Here is an 11,264-nt window from a genome sequence, read left to right as displayed (position 1 = left end):
CTCCCTCCCCCTTCCTTTCTCCCTTCCTTCCTTCCTTCCTTCCTTCCTTCCTTCCTTCCTCCCTTCCCTCCTTCCTTCCTCCCTCCCTTCCTTCCTTCCTCCCTTCCTTCCTCCCTTCCTTCCTCCCTTCCTTCCTCTCTTCCTTCCTCCCTCCCTCCCTTCCTTCCTTCCTTCTTTCCTCCCTCCCTCCCCCTTCCTTTCTCCCTTCCTTCCTTCCTCCCTTCCCTCCTTCCTTCCTCCCTCCCTTCCTTCTTTCCTCCCTGTCTCCCTGCCTTCCTCTTTATTTGGAAATTGGACACACTTGGATCCAGAAACAAACACTTGTGTGATCAAAGTTTACTGTGGGCAAACATTTGGGATTCTGTAAATGGGGGGGGAATGTGTTCAGTGAACACTTTGTGAAAATGTGTCTGTCCCCCCCACAGTTACCCTGAAAACATCATCCCTGAGGCAGAGGGCGTGGAGCCCAAGCCCATGATCATTGGCACCAACAACGTGTTTGAAGTTGGCTGCTGTATCCTTTGCAGTGAGGGCACCGCCCCGAGGGTGGCCACCTTTCTCCCACGATGCTACGCCTGCCATGATAACATTGATGTGGGGCTCCTTCCTGGCCATGAGCCAGGGCTCGCTGTTCTCACAGTCCTGGTGGATTCCTGGGCTCTGGCAGGCCGGGCTTGGTGTGTGCCTGAGGTGGGCCTTGGCAGCCAGAAGACCGGGGCTCCAGCTCTGAACCCTGAGCTCCTGGGCCTGGCTGCAGGTGCAGACCTTCGCACTCCTGCAGCTACATCCCCAACTCAACGAGTTAAGTGGGAAGTCTGCCGAGGCTGGAGCTGCAGGGATTTTCACAGCTAGTAGCAGGTGTGGGGCAGAGGAGGGGTCACCAGCCCTCAGGGCCCTAATCCCTGCCCTTCCTTCTCTTGATTTCCCCATCGTGGTCCAATGGTCAGGGTCCTGGTGAACCAGGAGCCAAGAAGACACGAGTTCCAAGTCTGGGTAACCCTGGGCAAGTCACTTCACCACCACATGCCTAGGTTTCCCCATCTGTGAAATGGGGCGATAATAGCCCCTGCCTCCCAGGGTCTGATGTCAGGCCCTGAGCGTGGGCTCAAGGACTGTCCTAATGGAGGAGGGTGGGACCTCCAGTGGGGGTTAGTCATGCCCCTCTGGGAGGGCCTGGTGGGAGGTGGGGCAGCGTTTTCCCCAGCTCCCATCCTCCACTGGAGTTTTTCTCGTGCCCCTGTTGGTGTGAGAACCCCCTCTGAGCTCGGGTAAGTGTCTAGGCCCGCGTCTTACTTAACCCTCATGTCCAGACTCTGAGGCCATGAAGATGGGAGACAACAACGTCATCGAATCCAAAGGTAAACATCAAGTGTCCAGCCTCCTGTGTACCAGGCACTGGGGGACAGGGGCAAAGAAGGGGACCGCTCCTGCTCCCAGGGAGCCTGCTCTCGAAGGGGAGACAGCGAGGCTAGATCAGAATGCTGAGAGCAGGGCTATGAAGTAAATTAATGCAGATGTGTGCAGAGCCAGACACAGGGTGGGAGGGGAGAGCATGTTGGGCATGGGGAGGGCACGGCTCGTCACAGGAGTTTCTGCTCCATCCCAGCAGCGACGGGAAGGCCCGGGAGTTGGGCGAGTTGGGGAGGCCCGTTGTCAGGTCTGAGCACAAGGAAAGGGACCCTAAGCGCTCAGAGAGGTCAGGTGTGAGGGGAGGCCAGGGAGCGGCGATGAGCTAAGGTGGCCGCTGGACCCAGAGAGTCTCTGGAAGTGAAAACGAGGAGCCGGTGTCCTGGACGTCCAGAAGCTCTGGGGTCCGGCCAGGGGCAGCCTTGCCATTCCCACCCCTCACGTGCCCTGCAGGCACCACCAGACACCGTGCCAGGCACCAGGGCTACAGTCTGCCCAGGTCTGTGGGGGAGAGTCGGAAGAGGGGTGCCCTCTACAGGGATAAGGAAGGGATTGAGCTGGGAGTGTTGGGGAAGGGTGACAGGTTCTGTCTGGGACGTCTCCTGGACCTTGTGCTCAGATGGTTGACGGGCATGTGGAGACGTGACAGTGGGGGCCAGCAGAGTGTTTGGGGCAGGCCAGGGAGCCATAGGAGTCCTCAGCACAGAGTCGGTCATTAAACCCATGGGAGCTGATCCAGAAGAGGCAGAAGGGATGGTCAGAGATGGGGAGAGCCAGGACGGGGGTCCCCCAAACCCAGAGAAGTGCAGGGTCGGTCCCAGGCTGCAGAGGCCAGGGAAGAGGAGGGCCGAGAAAAGGCTGCTGGCTCAGGCCTCCACCAGCTCAGCCATCGTAGCCCCGTGGGCACAGCCCAGGCGGGAGGGCATGCTCACTGGTGAAGGGGCCCAAGGGCTTCCCCCGTGATGAGAGGCCAGCCATACTCATTTATAGAATCCCTCTGCACTATGCCCATTTCCCAGCATTGGGCCGAAGTCCTCCTCAGCCCCTAGTCTGTGCCCCACCCCTGCCCTTCATGGCTGCCGGTGCCCACCCTGTGACCCTGGCCTTCAGCAGCCGCTCCTCCCTGACCTCTGATCCAGCCTAGGTGGTGTCAGAGGTCAGCAGTGGGAGGCTCCTTGTCCGGTGCACCCCCCTCATTTTATACAGGAGAAAACTGAAGTCCAAGTGGCTGAGCTAGCCCTCAGCCCCAGGGCCTTCTGTCTTGCCCGAGGTCCTGAGCTCTGGAGGGCCCAGCGGGTGCAACGGAGTGTCTCGGGGGTCCCTGCCTCGTTTTCCTCTGAGCCCGGGATGGGCCTCGTACTGGAATGAAGGAGAGCTGGGTGTGCAGGGGTCTGCTTTGACCCCGTCTCCTTCCTCGTGTGGCCCTCCCCGCTGACGGCTGTGGCCTTGCCTGCAGCCCACGTAGGGAGAAACGTGGTCCTGACAAGCGGCTGCATCATCGGGGCCTGCTGCAGCCTGAACACCTTCGAGGTGATCCCCGAGAACACCGTCATCTGCGGGGCCGACTGCCTTCGCCGGGTCCAGACGGAAAGGCCTCAGGTGCATGTCCTCCCCTCCCGACCCCAGATGCACTGGGATTCAGAGACAGGGGCTTTGCAGGCTCTGAGCACTGCTGACGCCCAAGGACCCATCAGGGCTTGCACTCAGGACCCCAGAGCCCCAGGGTCGTTTGTGGGCCCCCCCCATGGGTCCCCACTCAGGGCGTTCTCCTCCCAAGCCCTCAGGGAGGCCTGGTGGTCCTGGGCCCTGGTGCCCCCACAGCAGCTGCTCGCCGCTCTGCCAAGAGGGCTGCTTTCCCCAGGTGGGTGGGGGAAAGCCACGGGCAGGCTGCTCGCCGATTCTCTCTTGCTGACGGGCGGCTCCTTGTGCCTGTTGTTCCAGCCCCAAACCCTCCAGCTGGATTTCCTGATGAAAATTCTACCCAACTACCACCACCTGAAGAAGACCACCAAGGGGGTCGCAGCCCCTGCCAAGAGCTGAGCCAACAGCGGCCTCGGGAGGCGGCCCACTCTTCAGTCTACACTGCCCCCTCTGCATTTCCTCTTGTACATGGTCCTTGCCTTGTAGCTAGGTGGCTGGGCCCAGGCCCTGAGGGCCCTCTGCACGTCCGGAGCGGCCTCCCTCCAGCCCCTCGGCCCACTGGGGCCGGCCTTGGCCCCCGCGCTTCAGAGGGCCCTTCTGTGTCTGAGTCTGCCCCCCACCCCCACCCCTGTAATGGCATAAACACAGAAGTAAAGACAGTCTTGCCAACGCTGGCTTGTTGTCATGGCTGCACTGCGAAGCGTTTCTCCCTGGGGAGGCACACAGCTTGGTCCCTACCCTGCGAGCGAGCTCATCGAAGGCCGCAGGTGCCTGGGACAGTGCCCTGCGAGGCCTCATCCCCCTGGGCCCTTCCTGGACTGGAGCAGGGCCCAGAGGTCAGGGCAGGCACCAGTGCTGCGGGGGATCCCCAGGATGAGGGAGGCTGGCCCCAGAGACACCTGCCAGGGGGACACATGGCCTTCCAGGTCCTCAAGCACAGCCCTTAGACTTTGAATTTGAACAGATTGTTCTGTAAAGTCTGGATTCAGTCCAGAGGGCTGCGCTTGAGGACCTAGAAGGCCACGTGTGACCTCGAGCCCACAGCTGCCCCACCCCTCTGATAGACAGTGGGGTTCATCTTATAAAGAGGTTAGACTAGATGGTGTCAGGATTCCCTTCCAGGTCAGATGCGCCTAGAAATATAGTAGCATAATGTCTGATCGGCACAAAGACCCCCAACTCCTGGGACAAGGACTCACTCGCTCTCTGACAAAAACTGCTAGGAAACCAGACGGGAGCCTGGCAGAAATTAAGTCCAAACCAGCACCTTGCTGTGTGCCAAGATAAGATGCAAGTGGATGCATGACTTAGAAGTAAGAGGAGTGAGGGAGAGCATACAGCTCGCAATTAGGGACTGAGGAGGGCTTGGGACAAAGCAAGGATGGAGAGAAATACGCAACGTGAAATGGACACTTTTGATTCCGTAAAGTTTTTGCACAAACAAAACCAGTAAAGTTAAAATTAGAAGATAAACAGTAACAGACTAAATGTTTGCAGGAAGTTTCTCTAATTAAGATACGATATCCAAGACATGTAAGGAATTGATTCAAATTTATAACAGGAGCCATTCCCCAGTGGAAAAATGGTCAAAGAAAGCTCTAAACAGGCGGTTCTGAGAGGAAGAAATCCAAACTATCTATGGCCATATTTTTTTTTAAATGCTCCAAAGCGTGCCTCCTGCCTCCCATAGAGAGGAGCTGGACGGCCTCAGAGCAGAAAGGGAGGGTCTTTTTTTAACAGTCATTGTGGGAGTCCACGTTGCTTGACTGCATATTTGTGACTGGATTGGGGGAGTTTTTTTTTTTTCCCCCTTTTCCACCTGAGGGAATGGGATTGAGAAGGTAGGAAGGGGAAGTTAGGGAGAGAGTTGCCATGAAAATAAAGAAAAGCGCACCATGGAAGCAGCCAGACCTCCAGGACCATTTCCCTGCCTTTAGCCCAGCCTGGGACACATTGGGTGACCTGAGCCTCAGCTTCCTTATCTATAAATCGAGGCTGTTGGACTCAATGACCTTGAGGTCATCCCAACTTCAAATCTGATCCTACGTAAATAAAAAGCAGTTTTAAGAGGGAGGTAGTGCCAATGCTTGGGAATCAGGAGAGGCTTTCTGTAGGAGGCAGCAGCCACTGGGCCCTAGTGGCAGTGAAGGACTCTGAGGCCCAAGTGAGGAAGGAGCATTTTTCAGACTGGGGGCACTATTGGAACCACGTGACAGAGAAGTCACTGTAATGAAAGACCTGAGAATGCAGACCAGCCCCAGTTCTAGAGGAACTGAGCTCCCAGCCAGTAAGACAGGGCACGCACTCGCTGCATGGGATATCTGCATCTGGGGATGTGGTCAGCAGGGTTTGACTCTGGATATTTGTTACAAGGTTCTGTGGTGGGGTTTTTTCAGTCAGGGGAGAGAGGTCGGAGGTAGGAAAAATAAATGTTTCCTAAGAGGAGAAAAAATGGTCCATTAGCACGAAATGGAATGCTGTTCCAGGTGATACCTGGCAGGGATGGGAGTCAGACTAGAGGGCAGCTGAGTCACATGGGGGAGGGCCTGGAATGCCAGCCATGAGCTGTGTTTATTTTATCCTAGAGACAAGAGGGAATCAATGAGGACTTTTGAGTAGGGACTTTATGAGAAGACCAGTGGTCTCTGTCTCTCTGTCTCTATTTCTCTGTCACTGTCTCTGGGCAGCTAGTGCAGAGTGCTGGGCTTGGAATCAAGATGATTCATCTTCCTAAGTTCAAATCTGGCCTCAGACACTTCTGAGCTGTGTGACCCTGAGCAGGTCACTTGACTCTGCCTCAGTTTCCTTATCTGTCAAATGAGCTGGATAAGGAAATGGCAAACCCCTCTAGTATCTTTGCCAAGACAACCCCAAATGGGGACAGGAAGAGTTGGACATGACTGAAAAATGGGCTGAACAACAATGTCTCTGTCTAGCTCTCTCTCTCTCTCTCTCTCTCTCTCCCCTCCCCCTCCCTCTCCCTCTCTCTCTCTTTCCCGTCCTCCCCCCCCTTTTCTCTCTTCCCCCCTTCCTCTTCCCCCCTCTCTCTCACTCCTTTCCTCTCTCACATTTACAGACATAAAACATTTTACCCCTTTCTCTCTGCCTGTCTCCTGCATACACACAATCACAGACCCACACCCCCATCTCAGTGATTAAGCAGCATGTGTTGAGGACATTGAGCAAGGAATTCCAAAAGCAGAACATTTCAGTCCCGCCTTTGCCCACGACTAGCTGTGTGACCTTGGACAGGTCACTTAACAGCTCTGAGCCTCAGTATTTGCATCTTACAATGAGAATAATAGTACCCACCCCTAACTACTTCAGTGGGTTATTCTGAGGATCCAACAACACGCTGCTTGAGTTACGATTTAGAAAATTGGAACGTACTGTCTCTGTAAGATGAAGTCAGTTCTTCCCAGATGGATTGGCCAGTGTCCACGAGCCCTTCTAAGTGTCTGAGGAAGCCGCTGTCCCAGAAGCTGTAGCCCAGGGCCCTCACTTGCAGCCAGTGGAAGGGTGGATGGCCACCAGCTCTGGGAAACCCATGAAGGGAACCAGACCAGGGAAACAGGCAGAGAGGGCAGAGTGCTCCCCACGATGGGATTCACAGACAAGAGGAGGCTTCGAGATGGACCCTGTCAGTCCCTGCATTTTATAGACAAAAAAATGAGTTGGGGAAATGATTTTCCAACAGAGGTAATAAAGCCTAGGGCTGGGGTTTGATTCCAAGCCCAGCTTTTCTCACTGTACCCTGCTGATGAAGAGCTCATGGTCCCAGTGACACAGCCTATGGTCACTCCATTGATCCCTCCCACTTCCTCCCCATTTCTCTTTCCCCCCAGTCCTTAACTTTCAATGACAGCAGACCAGAGCTCCGTGGGAGGTGCCCCAGATCAACGGATCGGGAGTGCTTCCAAACCCGACAGAACCAAGACCAAGTGCCACTTGCGGAGGCGTTGCTTTCATAGCTACCAACCGGCCTTGGCTCTTTCAGTGGCAACATGGTCCCAGCTCCTGGACGTGACTGGGTGGAAATAGTGCGCATCCCTGCCCTGCCTAACGCAGGGGTCAAACATTGTAACCACGAGCCTCTGGATCATCTCCCGTGTAGGATGGCTGACCGGCCACAAGAGGGCAGCAGTAGGCTGGTTTGTGACTAGGACCTTGGAGAAGACTCATAGCCCAGACTCTGCTGGGCAGAAGGGAGCTGCGCTGGCTTGCATTGCTCTCCGCATGGCCCTGCTTGGATGGAATGATGGACGGCTCTTAGGCTTCTGCCTGCTGAAGCACAGAGCTCCCCTGCCTCCCCTCTTCACCATGTCTCATACATGCACCATGTGTGACATAATCATGCTTGTCACACATATGTAGCACGTTTTGAGACTCAGTTCCAGTCCGAGGGCAACTCTCTTTCTGTGTCCCAGCTGAGGACAGACGGCCGTGCAGGCGTGGGTGTGGACAGGAGACCAGAGAGAGCACAGAGTGGGGGGAGATCGATGCGGGGCAGGCAGGCAGAACGCACTCATTAAGCCCTTGCTGTGTGCCAGGCCGGTGTTCAGCGCTGCGGACACAGACACAAGATGACATGTTCCTGCCCTCCAGGGACGCATTCTAACAGAAGACAAAGCAGCCAAGGGAGCTGGGACGGAGAGGGAAGGGATGGCGGTTAGAGGGGGGGGGGGCGGGGGGGGGGGGGGAGGAGGTGGGAAGGGTGGCTGGGGCCCCTCCAGAAACGGAGGTGGGCAAGGCAGCGGGGGCAGGGGGCACGGGGAGAAAGAGAAATACAGAACGTCTGCAAAGTCCGACGGAGGCGCCCCGTGGAGGGCGTGAAAGGCCAGCAGAAGAGGCTGCTTGTCTCAGGCCGCGGCTGTTGGATGTGGAGGCCGGCAGGGTTTGAGGGGCAGACAACAAATTCTGTTCCGGATGTGTGAAGCTGGAGGGGCAGATGCTCAATCCTGCGCCAGAGGGCGCGGTGGAGGCACTAGCCCTGGAGGCAGGGAGACGTGAGTTTGAATCCTACCGCAGACGTTTGTTAGTTCTGTGACGCTGGGCAAGTCACTGAACCGCTGTCGGCCTCAGTTTCCTCAAATGTAAAATGGATCCCCAATAGTGCCTGCTCCCAGATCACATATGCACAAGCACTTCGCAAAGCTTAAAGCACTATGTAAATAATAATACTTTTAAAAAAAGTTTAAATCGCATAAAACTGAAAATAATGCTGCCAAATGCCTGCACCTGAGATGGGGTGAACAATGTTTTTCTCTCCCACACTCTTCACCATTCTGGAGGGAAAAGAGGGAAGGGAATAACTAAGGGGCAACCAGGAAACAGCAGAGAGACAGAGACAGACAGACAGACACCCAGAGAGAAACACCGAGACAGAAACAGAGAGAGAAGAAGAGGAGGAGGAGGAGGGGGAGGAGAGGAGAGAATAGAAAGAGTAGAAAGCTGCACTTAGGTTATCTCCCAGAGATCTGTGGTGGGCTGGGCTCCACAGGCTGCTGGGCTCAGCAGCACTCACTCAGGCTGACAGGTGGCCTTGTCCCCAGATGCTTGGCTGGCAATTGTGAGCGCTCCAAGTCCAGCCTGGCCTCTTCCTTTCTGTGTTCCTTCCCACCGGCCATCCTGATGAGCATAGAGGTGTCCCAGCTATGGTGTGCTGGTATATGTTTAACAACTGGCTCTCTGACAACCTAAAAATGTGCCCACTACACACTATAAAGTTTAATCTGCATCACTAACATTTTGTCCATTACTTTCGTAAATCTACATAATCCAGAAGTCAATAAATGAAACCCTGATGTGTTGTATTTGCCTCTTTCCAGGGTTTAGATGCTCAAACTGAAAATTTAACAATCAGCTCCCCTGGCTGGGCCCAAATGGACCTTCAATCGTGTTCATTCTTCACTGGCTTTCTCCTCTCCCTACCAGCCTCCATTTCTTTGAGGAAGCTTTTCAAAGTCAAAAGGCACAAGAACCAGGGAAGCATTGGTAACTGGACTAACATTTCAAGTGTATTAAGGCTGACAAAGCATTTTACCTTTATTATCTCATTATCATCTCACAAGGCTGAGAGATAGGTGCTCTTATTGTCCCCATTGTAAAGATGAGGAAACTGAGGCCAACGGAGGTTAAGTGACTTGCCCAGAGTCACACAGCCAGTAAATGTAAGAGGCAGGATTTGAATTTGGGTCTTCTAGAGCACCAAGTCTGACATCCTACCTCCTGCACCACCCAACTGCAGGTGGATACTTCATGCCCACCATGCTTCCACAGCAATGACTGGTAAATGACCCAAGGCACAAGAGGTAGCTGCACTTTTGTAAAAGGAGTATCTTTTGTCCAGTCCCTTCCCCCTAAGCCTTTCCTCAGCCCTGACTGCAGCCTCATCTGAAGCATGTTGGGAGAAACAATCGTTGCATGCTAGATGGAAGCCCCAGAAGCAGCCTGTGACTCCTCAGAGCTTAGCTCGGCTGCCCTCACCTGGCAGGTCCTTCAGGTGGCCAGGCTCAGCTGCTGCCCTTGGCCCCGACTGGAAGCTTAGCTCCCCCAGTGTTCGTGTCCCAGCCTGCACTGGGCTGCAGGGCTGTGTGTGTGTGGGGGGGGGGGGGGTAGCAGTGCCTGCTCTGTGGCCTGAGCCAGGATTAGACTGGGTTTGAAGTCATCAGATTTTTACAAACCAGGTCTTGGCAAACTTGTAGGCAGGGGGATGGGGGCCAAGATGCCAGGAGTACTCTGGGTCTGGAGCTAGAAGACCTGGGCTTGATTCCCAGCTCTTTGTGCCAGCTGTGTGGCCCTGGCTGAATCCCTGCTCCTCTCTGGGCCTCAGTTTCTGCAGTTGTCAAATAGGGGCTTGTTTTGGATAATCCTCTAGCTCTAAATTCCATGGGCTGGCTCAGCCTGGGTAAGACCCTTTCCCCATTCCATTTCTCCCGTTGCCCTCTACTTCTTTGAGTGCCCAATGACCCCGTGTGGGTGCTGTCCCCCCCCCCAAACAGAAATATTGCAGGGGAGAAAAGGGATAGCTCTGCACTGATGCTGAGCCCCAGGAGGTAAGCCCAGTGGGTCTCCCTGCTCTCTCCCAAGACCTGCTAGCAGAGACATCCAGGGTTCAGTGTAGGCCCCTGTGTGATCTGGGCCCATCCCATGCTTTACAACTGATATAGAGAGAAGGTTGGGTCGCAGAAGTGCTATAATCCTCCCTGCCAGTGCAGATACCTGCCCTGCTCCCTCCCAGAATCATTCCTGGAACAGTGTTCCCATAGAAGGAGCCTCAGAGCACTGGCCTGGAGTCTATTAAGTGTGCCATGGCATTATGTCTAAAAGATCATGGACAGACCTTAATTTCAAAACACTCTGTTGCTAAACAATGCCCACCATCATCTGAGCCTTCAGGGAGTGGCAGTCTCTGCTGGTGGAGGGTCTTGCCTCCATGTGGATGGCTGATGACCAATCAGGGTGGGGGCTGCTGAAGTCTGGGGCTGCTGGGGCGATTTCTTAAAATAAGATAAAAAGGAAGGTTGCCCCTCGATGGACTCTTACTTTCCTGAGAGATTTCTGGGCAGCCTGCTACAGCTCAGCAGAGCTCTGGCTTTCTTAATTAAACCCTGGCGCTGCTTTATCCATCCAGTTGACGTCCTAGTCTTGAATGTCATTGTGTCTCGGGGAATGGGGAGGCCCAAGGAGAGAGAGGAATGCGGGAAGAACCGTCGGTGGACCAGTCGGAACACAACGCCGATCGCTTAAGGATCGCCATCTTCTATGGGCACCTGAAAAACAACAATGGTAGCGCCAGAGATCAGGGACCACAGATCACCACGACAGACAGCATCATAAGGGGAAGTCTGAAAAGGTTCAAGAATTACCAGGGCGCGGCACAGAGACGTGATGGTAGCACGTGCGCCTGGAACACGGCACCAGTGGACTGGCGGGAGGCGAGGCAGCCCCCAAATCCCTGAATGTGTGCCTGCGCCTGACACAGACGGGCCATCGATCAATGCTTTCAGGCGGATTTGTTTGAAACACAGCGGTCTGGAAAACATTCCTTGTTTTTATTAAGGATTAATTAACGCAGCGTAGCCAGGGGTCCAAGAATTGCTTGCACGAGGTGGAAGAACTTAAGTGCGGGGCTTCTCCGGAGAGGAAGATCTGGCCATCCCCGGCCTTGTCCAGCCGCGCCCCTTCATCCCCCACCAATCACAGCCTACTCTCTA

The 11,264-nt window shown here is 54.9% G+C and overlaps 1 protein-coding gene across 1 annotated transcript in view; it reads left to right on the top strand.

The window, feature by feature from the left end:
• The window catches only part of DCTN6 (dynactin subunit 6), a 12,361-nt gene extending 8,639 nt beyond the window's left edge, over positions 1 to 3,722 (top strand). The window contains exons 4-7 of the mRNA XM_069104952.1: positions 426 to 514; positions 1,311 to 1,358; positions 2,864 to 3,006; positions 3,349 to 3,722. Coding sequence (XP_068961053.1) covers positions 426 to 514; positions 1,311 to 1,358; positions 2,864 to 3,006; positions 3,349 to 3,447 — 379 coding nt within the window. The 3' untranslated portion in view covers positions 3,448 to 3,722. The remainder of the gene's footprint in view (positions 1 to 425; positions 515 to 1,310; positions 1,359 to 2,863; positions 3,007 to 3,348) is intronic.
• The last annotated feature ends 7,542 nt before the right edge of the window (positions 3,723 to 11,264 follow it).

This window comes from Petaurus breviceps, unplaced genomic scaffold (assembly GCF_028583685.1).
Source record: "Petaurus breviceps papuanus isolate PSGF00001 unplaced genomic scaffold, PetGlider_PUasm1.0 689, whole genome shotgun sequence".
NCBI classification, from domain to species: domain Eukaryota; kingdom Metazoa; phylum Chordata; class Mammalia; order Diprotodontia; family Petauridae; genus Petaurus; species Petaurus breviceps.
This window is presented reverse-complemented; position numbering and strand designations above follow the sequence as displayed.